Here is an 18,480-nt window from a genome sequence, read left to right as displayed (position 1 = left end):
GTTCAGGTATTTGGGTCTGGTGCTGTGGAGAGATTTGTAGGCGTGGGTGAGTAGCTGGAAGGTCACTCTCCTCTCAACGGAGAGCCGTGGAGGTCTCGTCGGTGCTGGGTGATGTGCTCATGTCGTGGGGTGCCGAGGACGGGTCTGGTCGCGGTGTTTTGGATGGTCTGGAGTTTGCGTAGCAGGGATTTGTTGATTCCGGTGTAGAGGGCATTCCCATAGTTCAGCATGCTAGTTATGAGGGGGTGGCTGACGGTCCTTCTGGCTTCAGAGGGGGGGGGTCCACTTGAAAGTTTTCCGAAGGATGTGGAGGGTGTGGAAGCAGGTGGAGTCGACTGCGTTGATCCGGCAGGTCATGGTGAGGGAGGAGTCTAGTATGATGCTGAGGTTCCGGCTGTGGTCCATGGGGGTGGGGGAGGTTACCGAGGGTGGTAGGCCCCCCAAGTGTTGTCCCAGGCTGAGGGGGTGGTTCCAAGGACCAGGACACCTGTCTTCTCCGAGTTGAGCTGCAGACAGCTGCTGCTCATCCAAGCTGTGACGTCTTTCATTCCTTCCTGGAAGCCGAGTCTGGTGTCTTCGGGGTTCTTCGTGAGGAAGAGGATGAGCTGGGTGTCATTGGCGTAGGATACTGTGCTGAGTCCATGCTGTCTGACGATGGCGGGTAGGGGGGCCATGTAGATGTTGAAGAGCGTGGGTCTAAGTGACAATCCTTGGGGAACTCCGCAGTTGATCTCTGTGGGTTTGGATAGGAAAGGCGAGAGTCTGATCCGTTGGGTTCACCGGACGAGGAAAGAGTGGATCCGAGAGTGGTTCCCTGTATGCCGCTGTTGTGGAGTCTGGCTGTGAGAGTGCGGTGGGAGATGGTGTCTAAGGCTGCAGGGAGGCCTTGGTCAAGGAGCATGTGGATGTTGTCTGTGGCTGCGAGATGGGCGGTCTCGGTGCAGTGGTTACTGCGGAGTCCATATTGGGAGGAGTCGAGAATAGTGTTTTTCTCAAAGTTTGTCAGCTGGGCGTTGATGATCTTCTTGGTATGTATGTATGTATGTATGTATTGGTACTCTTTTATAGCGCATGTCTGTCACCCAACGGGTATCCTGGCGCTTTGACTAGAAGGAACCTGCTTCGCACCATGCTGACTTATAAGAACTAACGTGGCCCAACCTTAGGAAAGAGATGTGTTTTTAAATTTTTCTTAAAGGAATTGAGATCGTTCATGCTTCTCAGTCCTAGCGGAAGAGCGTTCCATAGTCTGGCTGCCGTAAAACTGAAAGATCGGCCGCCCAGCCGCGATCTCAAAACTTTAGGCACCACAGCAAGGTAAGCAGAAGCCGAACGAAGGGATCTGGATGGAGTGTACCAATGGAACATATTCTGTAGTGGCACTGGGCCTTGTCCATGAAGGGCCCTGAATACAATGCATAAAGATTTAAAATCGATCCGCTGAAGGACCGGTAACCAGTGAAGGTCCCTTAGTGCCTGAGATGAAGACTCAAGGCGGCGACGAGCAAGCGCTAATTTGGCTGCGAGATTCTGCACCCGTTGCAGTTTTCCTATCAAAGTAGATGGTGCTCCAAGAAATAGAGCATTACAGTAGTCCAAGCGACTTACAATAATGCTCCTCACCACCTCTGGCCTGCTGTCCATGGGAAGCATCGGAAGGACCTTTCTCAGCATACGAAGCAGTCCCATACAAGTACTCACTGTTTTATTAACGGCTGCATCCAGTTGGAGGTTAGACCCAAACATCACTCCCAGATTACGGACCGAGGTGGCAGACACAGTCGTGCTTTGGAAGGAAGGCGGCCAAAAGTCCGGCGGGAGAGGTCTAGGGACGCGATCAGTAGTGCAGTGTAAGACTTCTGTCTTAGAGCTGTTAAACTGCAGCGAATTCTGATTCAGCCAGTCCGCAGTTGCGAGCATACAACGGTGGAAGGTGTCTAACGCCACTGCTTCCTTGCCCTCAAGCGAGAAGACAAGTTGAGTGTCATCCGCGTAATTCGTCACCCCTATGCCGAAGGATCTAATCAACGCAACCAGGGGCCGCAGGTACAGGTTGAAGAGGATAGGGCTGATGGCTGACCCTTGTGGAACACCTTGCTCCACTCTTCTGATGTTAGATTTGAAAGGTGGCAATGACACTACCTGATGACGATTTCCAAGGTATGATGTCAGCCACTTCAGGGCATGGCCTGTCACCCCTACTTCCTCTAATCTTTTAATCAGAATTGCATGACTGACTGTGTCGAACGCGGCCGACATATCGAGCAGCACTAAAAAGGCTGCTCTTCCATGGTCGGCTCGCGTCCTGAGATCGTCTAGCACAGTCACCAACGCTGATTCCGTCCCGTGGGCCGGTCTAAACCCGAATTGAACCTCATCCAAGCAGGACCCGGTCTCCAGGTACTTAGACAGATGTTTTGTAACCCACTTTTCCAGAATCTTTATTGGAAACGGGAGCAGGGAGATAGGTCGATAATTTGCTGGGCAAGCCGGGTCCAAGGTGTCATTTTTAAGAAGAGGGGATACCACGGCTAATTTCCAGCATTCTGGTACCCGTGCTGAAACCAGGGACTGATCACAGATGGCAAACAGCGGGGGGAAAAGTTCTTCCCGGAACAGCTTCCAGTGTTTATGTGGAAGCGGGTCCAAAGGTGATCCCGACGACACGCTGTGAGCCAAGGAACAGAATTCCTCAAAAGTTGGAGAAGGAAAACAGTCCAACCTGGCAAAGCTGGGGGTTATTTCTGTAATAGGCCCGGGATGCGTTTCGTTACATCCTTGAGGATTACCGCTGGATGTAACGCCAAGATTGTTCAAAATGGCTGCGATTTTGTCCTCAAAGGCCTGTGCCAGTGAGTCGCACAGAGACTGAGATGCGGAGATAGCATTGGCCGCGGTAGCAGGGCATGACAGGTCCTTCACAATCTTAAACAAGGTCTGTGATTTGTTTACTGCCACCCGCAAAGACTCTTCCAAAAACCTGACCTTCGCACATTTGATCTGTGCTTTATAGATGGACAGGGTCTGTTTATAGAGAGCCCGATCGGAGTCCAGGTAGTTCTTTCTCCAAGTACGCTCGGCCCGCTTACATTGGAGTTTAAATTGAAGCAACTCCTCGGAAAACCATGGCATAGCCGGAGTAGGCCTGTTTCTGATTTTCCGTAAAGGGGCCAAGGAGTCTAGGGAGGACACGATCCGTTGGTTAAGCCTTTCGTAGCTCAAGTCTACGTTTTCCTCTAAGGTGAAACCCTCTGAGAGTAGTGAAGGTAGAGGGGACTGACTCAAGAGTTTTGACCATTGTCTGGTACTTTTAACCCCACCTGAATTCCTATTTCTCCCCTGCCCCGCCTTGGGCGTAAGAGAGAAATGCACCAGCGCATGGTCCGTCCAGCACTGGGGCAGGATGTTCCGTACAGTTACGTACTCTGGATCTGCGAAAACTAGGTCCAGTATATGGCCCTTTAAGTGGGTATGGGTGAGGGCCAGCTGCTGCAGCTGAATACTCTGGCAGCTCTGGGTCAGGTCTGTGAGCACAGTCTCTCCGGAACCGCCTAACCAGAGATTGAAATCTCCCAGTACCATTAACCTTGAGTGCGCGGTGGATAAATCAAGGATTAGCTCAATCAGCCCTGTCACGGCCGAAAAAGGGCTAGATGGAGGTCTATAGCAGAGCAGACCGGTAAATAGAGCGCCCCCCTGCCCATTCAGGGAGAAGGCTAGTAGTTCACAACCAGGAGTGGTCTTGATGTCAATCAGGGATAGATCTATTGATTCTCTGAAAATTAAGCCCAGTCCTCCCCCTCTAGCACCAATCCGAGGGATGTGCCTGATTTTATATCCAGAGGGGCAGGCCAAGCCCAGCTCCACTGCACAGTCCGTGCTTCTCCATGTCTCTGTCATGAGTAGAATATCTAACTCATGGCAGTCAATTATGAAGGCAATATCTCCGTGATGTGAACACAGCGACCTCACGTTTAGAAGGCCGCAGCTAAACAAGTCTGTCTGCTTCCCCGCTGCCACTGCTAGTCCTCTTAGCGAGGAACTGGTGTTAATACATAGGAGTTCATCTCGAGGGTATACACCCATTACAACGCATTTTTTACAACGCACTACCATTACAACGGAACTTTTACAACGCAAATACTATTACAACGCATTTATTTACAACGCATGTTTTTACAACGCAGGTACTTTTACAACGCATACCATTACAACGTAAGTATTGGTAAGTATATAATTATATTTAAAATGTTATATGTTAGGTTTTTTTTAAAGGGGTATTTTTAGGGTTCAGGGTCAGTTTTGGGTTTTTGGGTAAAGGGGTATTTTTAGGGTTCAGGGTCAGTTTTAGGTTTTTGGGTAAAGGGGTATTTTTAGGGTTCAGGGTCAGTTTTGGGTTTTTGGGTAAAGGGGTATTTTTAGGGTTCAGGGTCAGTTTTAGGTTTTTGGGTAAAGGGGTATTTTTAGGGTTCAGGGTCAGTTTTGGGTTTTTGGGTAAAGGGGTATTTTTAGGGTTCAGGGTCAGTTTTGGGTTTTTGGGTAAAGGGGTATTTTTAGGGTTCAGGGTCAGTTTTCAGTTTTTTGGTAAAGGGGTATTTTTAGGGTTCAGGGTCAGTTTTCAGTTTTTGGATAAAGGGGTATTTTTAGGGTTCAGGGTCAGTTTTCAGTTTTTGGGTAAAGGGGTATTTTTAGGGTTTAGGGTCAGTTTTCAGTTTTTGGGTAAAGGGGTATTTTTAGGGTTTAGGGTCAGTTTTGGGTTTTTGGGTAAAGGGGTATTTTTAGGGTTCAGGGTCAGTTTTGGGTTTTTGGATAAAGGGGTATTTTTAGGGTTCAGGGTCAGTTTTCAGTTTTTGGGTAAAGGGGTATTTTTAGGGTTCAGGGTCAGTTTTCAGTTTTTGGGTAAAGGGGTATTTTTAGGGTTCAGGGTCAGTTTTGGGTTTTTGGGTAAAGGGGTACAGGGTAAAAATAAAATAAAATTAAATTTAAATTAAATTAATTAAATGAAATTAAATTAAATTAAATACAATTACATTACATTATATTAATTTTAAATAATATACAATTAAAAAAAATATATATACTTACCAATACTTACGTTGTAATGGTATGCGTTGTAAAGGTACCTGCGTTGTAAAAAAATGCGTTGTAAATACATGCGTTGTAATAGTATTTGCGTTGTAAAAGTCCCGTTGTAAAAATATGCGTTTTAACGTCATATATCCCATCTCGAGTATAGGTGATAGTCCCCTGAGATGGTAATCCAGGGGGACCGGCCCCCGGCGCGTCCGTTGCGCGAACGGGCGCAAACGGGCTTACCTCTCGCGAACCTCCGGCGCACCCGCTGCGCGCCGTGACTTTGACTGCGAAGGGAAGCCGAGAGAAAGCTCAGTAGTTGTACAGGTCCATCGGGTCTGCCGAGGGCTTCTTGAGGAGGGGCTTGACTTCTGCTTGTTTCCAGTCATTAGTGAAAGTGCTGCATTCAAAGGTTGATGGTGCAACATAGCCCTGGTGCTATGGCAGCGGCAGCTCTGTGGAAGATTTGCGGCGGGGAGGGATCCGTGGGGCTCCTGAGTGGGTGTTCTTCATGGTCGAGGTGGTATCTTCGGTGATGACAGGGGTCCAGGCGGTGATGGTGGGCTGGCTTATGTTGCTGGTGGGAAGGGAAGTTTCAGGGGTCTGTTCGATGAAGTTGTCGTAGAGAGCTTTGTTTTTTAGGTGGAAGTAGGAGCCAAGTTTGTTGCAGAGGTCCTGGGAGGGTGTGATGTCTGTGATCTCGCTGGGGGGTTTGGCGAGTTGCTGGATGGTGCTCAAGAGTTCCTTCAAGTTGCTGGAGTTGGTGAGGATTTTATATACTGTCATGGCATTCTTGTAGGTGGTCTGATCTTCTGTGCTTTTGCTGTTCCTCCATCGTTTTTCGAGCCGTCGGCAGATGCGTCTGGATTCTTGGAGGTCAGTTGTGAACCAGGTGGCCACTAAGGGGTGTTTTCTGTCGGGGTTGCGGAGGGGTGCGAGCTTGTCAGCGCAGGTGGTGATGCATCGGTGTAGTTCCTTGGCAGCAGAGTTCGCGTCAGTCGCGTCCTCTGTGGCCTTGCTCCAGTTCCTTCGCGGTGGGCATGGATTGGGTTTGTGAGAGGTGTCAGTGTTGAAAGAGAAGTGTACCCATTGGTGGTCTGTCCAGAGAGGCTGTGTGGGGTGGCTGAAGCAGATATTTTTCTGTCCTGCGAAGATGGGGTCGAGGGTGTGTCCTGCCTTGTGGATGAGCAGTCCGACGTTGGCAAGGTTGTCCAGGAAGGCGGTGGAGTTCAAATATAAGAATAGCATTCGCCGAGCAACAGAGTGACTGTGAATGAAATACTGTGAATGAAATACTGTTTGGTATATAAATGGTACTTTAGGCCTGAGTCCTGACCTCCATCACACCCATCCACTCAAATTAATATATGCTTTATGTTTTCAGAAAGGTTGCACTTTATAACTGGAAAGTACATAAGTATCCTTCATGCCCTCTGTCATAACTATCTTCACTCAAGAATCCCGTCACATCTTTAGAGATCATTGTTTCAAATGCATGATTATTGTCTATCTCTTCCAGGAAGCTACTTGAGGTTCTGCACTCTGCACTTTACTGTTTCACTGGTATTGCTTTTCAATGCCAATGTGAACATCATATTGCGTTCTTGGCAGTGCATTCAACCGCCAGAGGCGTTGACACTTCAAAAAGTTGATAACATTTTTTGAATACATCTATTTTTACTGACACAACTTGTTTATTTGTTATGCCTTTATTTTAAATATAGTACTATTCATTCTAACACCTTCATTGATTTCATGCTTTCAATGAGTGTAAATCCTCCGCACCTGGGTTGCAGTTTGAGAAATAGCCTATTTCCTCTACTATCTAAAATGTCTGGAGGGTAGGGTGAGCCACACTTTACACAGAGTAAGGAGGTAGTGGCAAAAATGACGAACAGTATTGGGCAGTGAACTGAAGGATGTTCTTGATCCATTTCTTTTACTTGCCTGTCCCTCACGCTTCACTTCAAAACAGCTCTTAGACCTCTCTCCTGTCAGCAAGATGTCCCTTTGTTTTACGCACTCTTTAAGGCCCTCTGTGAAGTGAAAAATCACTCAGTGCGAGGCCGCCTAGGCAGACGACATAGAGGGACCCTAGGTGCAGAGTTGAAATTATATTGTAAAAAATCACTGGCTTCTTGCTTGACTTGGTGTGCTATTTCTTTATTTGAAAGCAATGTTATGTTCAAGGTCCTTCTATGCACCATAACTGTCAGGCTTGCTAAGATAATTTTCATACCTGCATGACCAGAAAGCGGGATTGGCCAATAAATTCTCCTTGGACATGGTAAAAAATGCCACACACTCTCTAAATCTGACAAGATTAGCTGAGCGGGACAACCTACCATTAGTCCTAATTAAAGAGAAATTTGACTAGTGGGCAAAAATATTCTCTCTTTTCTTTCAATGGATATCAAAACTTGGCAGTTTACCATTGATTTGTAAAGGGTTCATAATTAAACTGATTCATAAAAAAGGTGATCCGGACAAACAAAAAAATATTGTTTAATTAGTTAGATCAATGTTGTCACAAAGGCATATTAAACAAAATGGTTTAGAGACCAAAGTGTTATACCCATACCGTAGCTGGTTATAGAGAATTTTGTTCTGCTGTTTATCAGTTTTACCTTATGAGTAATGGCAAGCAAAACATTTAATTTGTTCTGTTGTTTTATGAATTTTAGAACCACATTTGATCAGGTGTTTAATGATATGGCTTGCACCCTCGGACTAAAACCTATTTCGAGAGAATTAAATACCACAAACTGAGCACGTGGAATTTGCAAAGTTGTGGAAACTTGACGCAAAATGGGTTAAGACAGGTGTATCATGGCGCCTACTGTGTTTTCCATATATTTTGCAGATCTCCCTAGTGAATTTGCAGCAACAGAACCCTTCTCTCCAAAGTTAGTTGGAATCAGTGTCCCATATTTATTGTATGTATATGACTTGGTCATAATGGATTATACCCAAATTGGCTCACAGTGGAAATTGAATATATGTTTTAGTATAGAAATGAATAGGACAAAAGTCAGACCATTCATGTCAGGTCCCAGAAGTTCTTTGGAATGATATTTCGAAAATCCCTGAACTGGACAACAGATACTGATTTGGGCAGTGCAGTTATTTCATTCCCAGCCGCCCTGCCTGGTGGGATTCTAAGGCATCTCGGACTGAACTTATTAAGAGCTTTCCAGTGAATAATGCCACAATATGTCTCAAAACCAAGCAAGCATAATCGAACAAAGCCACATTCTAGAATGCTTATTGTTGGTGATTGTTAGTGATGCAGGACTCAGTAAAGAGAACTGCTTTTTCTCTTTACTGAATGATCCCTGTAAGGTACTTTACAGTCCACTGTGCAATTCAGAAAGCTGCTTTTGCATGGCCAGCTTCCAACTGACAACCCGTGCTTGTTCTGTTTCTGCCAATGGTGCTGGCATGTAAATGAACTATGTGTTCTGATGTCAATGTCAATTATTAGAAGCAGAGAGTATCATTACCATGCTCGTTTTGCAGACTCTGTGCTGAACAGCTCCTCGCTCTTGGTAGACACTTGTGCCTTACTCGTCCATTCTCCTGCTGCTTAGACATTCAGAGGTTAGCAGCTTAACTACTATGGAAGCATACTTTAAAAAAAAAAGAAACCCCATCTTTAAAATCCCTTCCTTGGAATTGCTGGCTTTTAGATCTCGATGATGGCGTGACTGTCCTGATTTAACTGCACTTGACACCGGCATGCTGAGCCAGCTGCCATATTCTCCCCGGCTCAGTTTCGCCTACATCCTTATCAGTGCACTATCCATGCAGTCTCTTCTTGTGTTTGTCAGATTCTGCACTTTGCATTGTTGGTAAGTAGATCAGTTGTGAGGAGGATTGACCTACTAACGGTTGTGCCCAAGAAAGGATTGTGCCATATAAGTACCACTAAATAAACATATGGACATAATTGCCCACTCGCAAAGGGTGTGCAAGGGGTGGCAACTCTTTTTTCTGTAAGAACCACTTTAACCCCATTCAAATGCCCACATATCATTTTCCGAGTTTAGTGTGTTAATTTGAGGAATGTGCGATTTCCTTTGAGTCCTAGTGGGACAGCAGTAGGAAACAACTTCTACCTTCTCAGCATGCTCGTATTTCCTTGTTTAAAGTTTGGAATATTTGTGATTAGGCACTTGTTGGACTTTGCCCTTTTTGCAGGGTCATCCCTGAACTTTTTGACTTCCTCATATATTTTGACCTGTTGTTGGCTGTTTTATGACTTTGGGCACTTTACCACAGCTGATCAGTGCTAAAGTGCATATGCTCTCCCTATTGTAAATTGATGTATGGATTAGTGACTCCATGATTTCCTGGTTTGGTTTACTTGTCAGACCCTTATACAGTGCACTGTGTGTGCCCAGGGCTTGTAAATCAAATGCTGCTGGTGGGCTTGCAGCACTGGTTGTGCCACCCACAGAAGCCGCCTGTAAAGTGTGTCTCAGGTCTGCCATTGCAGATCCTTTGTGCAGTCTGGTACTGCCATGTTGACTTTGCAAGTGCACCCACTTGCCAGTCCCTAAACCATCCCTTTTCTTCATATTAGTCACCCCTATTGTAGGCCCAAAGGCAGGGTGCATTGTAGGTAAAAGGTAGGACATGCCCTGATGTGTGTGGCATGTCCTGATAGTGAATTACATCCATTTTCGTTTTTTGCTATTGCAAGGCTACCTGTTTCCCATAGCCCAGGATGGGCAGTTTGAATATAACACCTTACAATCCTAACTGACTCAGGGAACTAGGTAGACATTCAAGTTTAGTATGCCTGAACTCAGAGTGGTACAATACATATTTTAGTGAAGTTGGTTTTAACATTCTGTGTTTGAAAATACCACTTTTAGAACTTAGGTATTTTCTTGCCTAACTATCCAAGCCTGCCTCTGGTAGGTTGTGTATTCCTTGTCTGGAGTTTGAGTGACAGGGCCTGGGGGATTCCAGGAGACTGGGTGAGTCAGCACAAGGGTGAATAGAGCTATCTGCATGTAGATGGGTGGGAAGAGTTGCACCTGGGACCTGAATAGGGCTGTGCCTGCCTTCCACAATGCTGGCTCCACCTCCGGTGGTGCGCCTGATGTCCCTGGCCCACACTGTCAAAGGAAAGAAGGAGTCTTGTCAACAAAGTGCTCCAGGACTGCACAGAACTGGTTTGGACTGGGTACAGGACCCTCTGCCTTCAGAGGACAAAGGATTTGCTAGTATAAATATTGGGACCCAGTCCCAAGAGCTTTAGATCACTTTTGGGAAACAAGAATTACCTTTGCTGAGGAGAGGAACCAGAGAAACTGCGGAGGAGACTATCCCTAAGCTGAGTGCTGTTTGGGGAATTGCCCTGCAGTGGTTGCCTGACTGCCAAAGAAAGGAGAAAAGAGTTTGTGCTACTTTCAAATCATCTTGTAAAGGATCTGCAAGGGCTTAAGATAGAGCTTGCCTCCTCCTGAAGTCTCAGGGACAACAGACTTCACCGACCAGCTCCCCTGCCTTCCCTTGCTGGGAATTGAAGTGCCTGCTGTTGAGCTGGGCCTTCTGAGAGACTGCGTGGCGCTGGGAGCTGGAAGGCGACTCGACGAAGAAGCGTGTCGCCCCCGCAGCCATTGGCATCGCATCACTGGAGAGTCGCAGTCGCAGCAGACGCTGTTGCATCACCAGATCAGCGTGCTGCCGCTGTCGCCATCGCATCACCCGAAGCGCCTCGCATCACCGGAGAAGCGTGTCGCAGGGCCTGTCACGGCTCAGAAGAATCGCTGAGTCGCCGCAGGGCCATCGGCCATGCAAACATTGTTGTTGCATCAAGAAGACGCCATTTTGTTTCATTGCACCGGATCTTCATCACATCACGGCGCTGCTGGTAGCATTGCCACGTAAGCGCAGTGAGAAACTGACGCATCACCTCCCCACGCGGTGAAGAACCGACGCATCCCCTACGCAGCAGTAGGGACCCGATGCATCACCGTTCTTGCGTGCAAGGAACCAACGCATCACCTTCCCTGCAACACTTTTGTTGCTTAGCGTTACTCATCCAAAGGTACATTGAACTTAAAGTGTCGCATTTTACATGGCAAGAGAACTAAGCAATTTTTACCATTTTTGTAGTACAGTATTGTGGATTTGTCATTTGTGGTCTTGTGCTATATAAAAATACTTATTTTTATACTACAACTTTTGTGGTGTCCATCTGTAGTGTTTTCACTGGGCTACTGTATGTGTTCACAAATGCTTCACACACTGCCTCTCAGATAAGCCTGCCTGCGCCAACCTACCAAGGGGGGGAGCAGGGGTTATTTTAGGAGTGTACCCCCTTACCCTGACTAGATGCAAGAGCCCCTATATAGTCAAAGGTACCTACCTCGGCCAACTAGAGACCCCCAAATCAAACCGCAATTAAGATCTGTGTTTATGATACTAGGATTAGAGACCCAAAGAGGATCCCTGGAAGATTAAAGTAGCCTTCCATGTGTGAGATTTTGCAGCACTGCCCTTCCTATTCTGAAAGCTCTGTAAATTCACCGTTATGCTTATAAAAGTAGGTGTGAAGTCCTTATAGCTTACTTGTTATATCAGATATTAATGTAGAATAAAAGAGTGCTTCTATCTGTTCATGGTCGTTCAAATATTAGTTGTCCAATTTGAAAATTTCTTTTTCATCATTCTAATTTAAGATTTTATTTCAATTGTCACTGTTCCTCCACTCAGTTGATGATGTCAAGAGATTCTGTACCCCATGACAAATACATTTGTGTGATTTTGCAGCCCTGCATCATAAGTGTTGACAAAGAATGCTCTATACACAGGACTTGTATTGCAAATAAAGCAGCAGAGCTCTTCTTTAACATTTGGATTAACATTTTATTACAGACTTTCCATGGTCCCAAAAGGTCAAAGATGCCTTGAACAATGTGTTTAAACTTGACAAGTTTCGATCACTGCAACTTGAAACAATCAATGTCACGATGTCTGGGAAAGATATATTTCTAGTGATGCCTACTGGAGGGGGAAAGAGCTTGTGTTACCAGTTACCTGCAGTGTGTTCAGATGGTAAGTAAAACAGTAAACCTAACTGTTTTGTGGGTTAATTTACATTTCCTAATACGTTTCATAATCTTTGCATGCACATTTCAGCACACTCTATCTTGACTGTGTCAAGTAATTTGCTTCCAACATACTGTGAATGTAGTTAATTGTGCTATGCTGGGAAACAGGTTTCCAATCTTCTCATTATGGAGATGCTGTCTGACACAATATTTAGTTCCACTTCAAAATCAATTTTTCAGGGTCCTAGAAGAATTTGTTGAACCTAACTCGTCTCCATTCCCGATCTCCAATAGTCCAATATCAGACATGCCAACTTTGAAATTCGTTATGTAGTGTGAGGAAGAATTTGGGCCTTGAAGGGACAGGGAGAGGGCTTTGAGCCCAAAAATATGGACTGGATGGGGGGACAATGAGAGGGGGCGAGGCTTGGAGCACATCGCCCGAGGCTTGTGAGGCTGCTGCCGACATCCTGGAGAGGGTTTAAAACCCCCGTTGGGCATCTCCTGTGCTGAGCCTCCAAACCAGCAAGCTGGAAGCCTCCTCTCTGCACAGGTTCTCAGTTCAATGAGGACACACCGTGTGATATGTGCTCCTCACCTGGAGCTGAGAGCAAAGATAGCTGATATTGTGTGACACACAGTAGCACCATGTTGGCATTTCTGCAGTATGATGAGGTTCATGTTGTACTAGCACACATTTTCCAGTATCTCTTGTACTGTTCCTCATCTTCTTTCTCAGCCTCCTCCTCGTCCTCCTGATGATCCCCATCCTCTGTCTCTGTATCCCACTGTTCCTCCATATCATTAATCTCCTTGGCAGTGTTCTCCATATAGTTATCCTCTTCTTTTTCCACCTTACCCTTCTTATAATCCTCCGTCCCACCCTTATCGCCCTCCTTTTCATCACTCTTAGCCTCAATTTCCCTCTCAACCTTTCCCTCTTCATACTAATCGCCTACTCGATTCAAGACAAATAATAAGTGACACATGACATATTACCTCAAACACAGGTTCACTGTAGAACAATGTACCATCCTTTGGAATGTCATGTTTAGTTAAGGGTTCAAAGTCCAATCAAATATTCAAGTATTTAACATGTAGGAAGTCACCAGTAACCTAATTCCTGTCATGTTTTCTGTCCCTGAGGGAATCAATGCTTTACGTCTGCAAGCATTTCCAGAAAGTTTGTCCTTTATTGGGTGAGTTGTATCCTGCCATCGCTGACCGTAGGGAACTCTTTCTCTGTCTGCATGTTCATGCAGCATTTTTGTTTTATCAGTGGATGGGAACACGCGTCCTGACCTTTCTGGTTTCCTCCAGTGCGTGTCCTTATCTTATTGCCCTCTCGAACCTCTTTTTTATGACCTCTCTTTTGTGACGGTTCCTTGTTGCTCAGGGCTCACGATGCAAATGCTGTCCTAATGAGCTCGTTGATATTGTTGTTTCAATATGTTTAAAGTACTGTGCTTTGCACCAGTACGATTCTGACTTTCAGAAATTAGCTAATATCCTTTCTCATTATGATTGTGGGTGACTGCACCCACTGATTGGCAAGGCGGCCTCAGTGAAAGGCAGATGCAGGGATTCCTGGAGAGAAACCGCTTCACTGACCAGAAGCGCACTAACCCATCCCTGTGGCAGTACCATAAACAACCATTGCTAGCATTTAAAACTTCAGAGACTCCTCCTTCTGTTCGAATCAAGTCTTGAAGTTCATTCAGTCCTGGCTGTTCTTTTATTTCCCATATTGTGTTTATGTTTGTGAAAAAGGATAACTGAAATACTAGTGCAAGAAGGAGACGCCTTAGCAGGCCTGAATAAGCTATTTACATGTAAAAAAACAAAAAAGACACTGCTAATGAATTTCGTTCTATTTTGCTGTTTGATCAGGAAGGGAATGTTTTAAAGAGTTGCCCCCCTGCTCCCGAAAACATGAGCCATGCAAATTAAACTAGCTCCTCGCCTTCGCTTGCTTGATCAACTTACAAATCGCTTTTTCTTGATAAAATCTTTGTCCTTCCTGCTGCAGCAGATATACTGCCTTGCACCTGTTCTGATGGCTGACACCCGTTTCCTCCTGAGGTACTGAAACTAGTGAAAACGTTTGAAGAGGGGACTGTGCAATCACTGTGGCAGATTGATTGATGTCACGGTAAACAAACATTAACATTTCTAAAAATTAACAACTCACAAGAAAGCAGCCACATTTTTGGAAAAACATTTTTGTTATTACTATGCAGCATGATGGCTTCTTACCTGAGGAAGATGACATGCAGCCTATGAGCGTGGAATTTGCAGGACGTTAGGTTTCATCATACTCGGGCAGCGCCTGTATAGTAATGGTTAAGTCCTACTTTTCATTTAAAAGGCATATTTTGTTTTGCTAATAACTTTGGTGCCATCAATAAATCTGCATGAAACATGAAAAAGATATAACTCTTGTGATGTTAATGGCAAGGTTTGTCAAGATCCATCGGGCGGTGGCATAACGAGGCCATGAAGGGGGAGGGGGGTTAATTACCGATAGTGACATTTCCCATTTTAACTTCCCTAGGATTCCTTGATACTTAAATTGCTGATTGGAATTACACCAGAAATGTTTGAAAGTATACTCAAGGATTTGCCTTAACTTACTTTGATTACATGTATTCAGTAGTTCAGTAGTGTTCAAGAATCTACCTTTTATAAAATGTTCCTAGTTGGGTATGAAGAGTTAAAATTTTAAAGATATCAGGACCATTAATTCATTGAGTTCCGTCAAACCGGTTTCCTGGACCTCTGCGAATCCAAAATAATTAAAAAAACGACTCCCATTTGAATGGATATGTAGCTGGATCCACAAAACTGAAACCTCATCATTAGCTGCCCTTAATTTAGACAAAAATGTTTTGGCCACCATTACAGGATATAGGATACTAAGTCCCACCTCGTGAAATTTGTTTTGAAAGGGCCCAAAAATGGGCATGGTGAGTACATCTTGATCCCCAGGCGTATGTGGGACTGGCTCCAAAGGGATCCTCTTTTTATTAAGTAAAAAAAAAAAAAAAGAAGTTTGGTGCCCAGCATCTCCTTTGAGGTGCACGAGTCCTGGTTGGAGACCGCAAACCGGATGCAAGTTTAAAGGGATGGGAATTACAAGTCCTGAAAAAATAAAGGACAAAGCTTAGCCTAAGGCCATGCTCTTCAGGCAATTCCCAGGTGCATCTGGAGTAGGCCGGCCATAGTGGGTTTGGTGCAACTAAAGACTGTACATAGCAGGAGTTGGCTGCCTGCGGTGGGCTGGGTACAGACCATTTGGTCAACCCCAGTAGAGGTCTGATGGAAGGCCGGCCCAGCGGCAAGACCCTGAGGCCAACCCTAACTGAAGGTGCTTGCGAAGAGTCTTACACCTGTCCTATAAGAAAATACATTGATTTATGTCATATCATTTACAGAAGTGAATAGCTTGAGACTGCATATAAGGTCATCTGGTTCAAAATCTTCACATCTGCAAACCAATACACTTGCCCGCTACACCAGGTGTTCTTCTTTTTTTTCTTTTAGCATAACATGTTTGCTAAGGTGCAAAACACAAAGTTAAGAAACTACAAGTCTATATGAAATGCTGCAATTTTGGAAGATGTTCCCCCTTTAATCTTCAAGCGCTGCGAGGCCTCAGGGCAGTTATGCGCTATACAAATGCAATTTTTCATTTCATTTCATTTCAATAAACCTTTTTTGGCAGGGTGATTGGTAAGCAGTGAAAGCTTTCACTTTGAAAAAATAAACGACTAAACAAGCATTTGGCATTATCAAGTGGCCTATATTAATAGCCTAAGTACTGTAACCTACTAAAGTAATCTGTTGTGGTTATTGCACAGCCCCTTTAAGTGCACCTGCACCGCTCGTGCGAAGAATGCTCACAGTCTCTCCATGGAGTGATGTCCTCTTGTAGTCAGTTGGAAACTGAGCACATTCTTGCAGGCTGCACTGTTGGTGGTGTTATTGTATTGAATACAGAAGAAGTTGAGGAACTGTGACTCCACCTTCTTTTAACACAAGCACTTTTGTCTGAGTAGGGCATCTAGTAACCGCCTAAAGTTCTTTATCCAGAAAGAGCAATTGCAGCTTTTTAGTGACATGCAAATGTGCTCTTTAAATATAGCAAGACCTGCTGGCTTTGCCAGTGATTGCAAAACCAAACAGTGTATGCAGTTCCTATGAAGGGAGGAGAGAGAAGTAAGAGGAAGCAACAGATTGTATCTCAGTAGGTCAGCCATCGCATCCACAGGTACTTCATCTTTAGGTGCACTGTGTGGTATATCCAGGTCAGCAGAACCAGAACACCACTTTTAGTGTAGATAGACAATCTCTCTTAGGTCCTGAAGAATTGCCGCTAGATCGCTCTGATTTACAGGCAAGCAACATGTTGATCACATGAAGTTGAGTGCAACATTCTGACACATTAAATCAGGACGTAGCCACTCTATTTTTTTAATCAGGTTGGAAGACAGGTTCATTAAATGATTCTGTCTGGACATCTATTTCCTGTTTTATCTTCGCATGGTCTATTGACCCTCACTTTAGCACATCTACACTTTTAGATCCCTCACACCCACGGCACCAAAAGGCAAGGAATAAAAGATCTCCGCTAAAGAGCCCCTCATAGGGTGCCCATCAGGTATTGCAGCGCCAACCTGACGAGGAGTAATCCCTATGAGGAAGCTTGACACCCAGTTTGGTGGGTATGTGAGGGCCCTAATTCCGAAAAGAGTGATTTCCCCTTTCCCGCCTTTCTTAAGGGACAACCTGCGGCTTCCTCTTACTTCTAACTCCTGCCTTCATGGGAATTGCATACACTTTTTGGTTTTGTTTCGTAACTGGGCATGTATGCTGGACCTAAAAGAAAAACCTTAATCCCCCTTCTTTGGTTTGTTTGCCAGTGATTGTTCTTACAAAGCTGAGGTGAATCAGGAGTATGTTTGTACTTTTCCGTTAATCTGGGAGTATTTGCCTGTATTCAAACAAAACAGACTAGTGAGAGAACATCTGAACATGGCCGCAGTATTATTTTTTCTCAGCTGCTTTTTTCACTCCTTAGTCAGTGGTGCAAATAAATCTAGACCTTTGGTTTAGTTTGGTATGAATTATTGCAAGGTGCTCAGAATCATGATACTTCTGAGGATCATCCAAAAATCGATTGCTGTATCATCCAGTTCAGCACAATGGAGGTAAATTGACTTTTTCAATTTATTTAATAGTTATAGATTTAAGAATACCTTTGATAAATCTAATGAAACATTTATTATGATCACTAAAATTGTAGAACATTTTAAATCAAACAATTCCTTGTATTCCAGGTTTCACTCTTGTGATCTGTCCTCTGGTGTCGCTGATGGAAGATCAACTGATGGTCCTGGAGCAGCTTGGAGTTTCTGCTACCTCATTGAATGCTTCCAGCAGTAAGGTTAGTGGGTCTTTCGGTTGTCTCCTCCTTCGCTGTCTCTTTTGATTTATACCTGCCTGCTAAACAATGGTGTAAAATCTGTGACCACATAGAGAAGCAGTAATTATTTCAGAATTTGTTCCATATCGTGCCCTTTGTCATGCCTCTGCTATTGCCACATCTCCTATGCAGACAAAAGGGGCAGGCAGATGTGTGAAGGTTCCTTGGGGAAAAAGGTCAAAGATTGTTAACTTCTAGTTTAGAGTAATAGAGAAAACTGCTAATGGTGATAACATTCATTATTACTTGTATGTTCTCCGCTAAATAAGCTTATACTTGCACGACAGTAGTTTAGAAGATTATATCAACAATTCAAAGTGAGTTGTGTACAGGAGAGATGGGCAGCGTAAACTGTTGTGGGTGTTAATGATGTGTAAGAACGTGGAAGAGTTGATATGCCTTTGCAACCATTCAAAGAAGAGAATGTAGCATTATAAATGAAGATCCTAGTAAGCTGTAGGTTACACATGGTTTAATTAGCTTTGAAAACCAACGGTCTAAAACTTGCAGGTTCAGCTTTTCACTAAATACACCTCTGAAAAAAGTGACAATGGTAGTTGAAACATAATTATTAATTTTTCATCCACCTTATTTCATTTTTAAAAACGTGTCCATTTTTGTTGCATGTAACTTTGCTTTAATGTCAAGCCAGTCCCATGATCTAGTAAACTTGCCTTTCTGTAGACTGCTCTGGTAATCTTGCCTTTCTGTAGACCAACACTCCCTCATTCCTTGCCATACATTGTCCACCTTTTTTAGTTCTCTCTACAGATCTCTTCAGAAATCTGGGCACCCACATGTTCCCCACACTTTAAAAGCTCATGTAGTACAGAGAAAGTTAGCTCGAGTCAGCCC

At 44.6% G+C, this 18,480-nt stretch overlaps 1 protein-coding gene across 4 annotated transcripts in view; it reads left to right on the top strand.

Annotated features, from left to right (window-relative positions):
• Window positions 1-18,480, top strand: part of RECQL (RecQ like helicase) — a 290,431-nt gene that overhangs the window by 132,143 nt on the left and 139,808 nt on the right. For all 4 annotated transcript variants that reach the window (XM_078674068.1, XM_078674065.1, XM_078674064.1 and 1 more), the window contains exons 4-5: window positions 11,965-12,144; window positions 17,480-17,586. In XM_078674068.1, coding sequence (XP_078530194.1) covers window positions 11,965-12,144; window positions 17,480-17,586 — 287 coding nt within the window. The remainder of the gene's footprint in view (window positions 1-11,964; window positions 12,145-17,479; window positions 17,587-18,480) is intronic.

This window comes from Lissotriton helveticus, chromosome 1_1 (assembly GCF_964261635.1).
Source record: "Lissotriton helveticus chromosome 1_1, aLisHel1.1, whole genome shotgun sequence".
NCBI lineage: Eukaryota > Metazoa > Chordata > Amphibia > Caudata > Salamandridae > Lissotriton > Lissotriton helveticus.
Note: the sequence above shows the minus strand (reverse complement) of the source record. Positions and strands in the feature narration are given on the sequence as shown.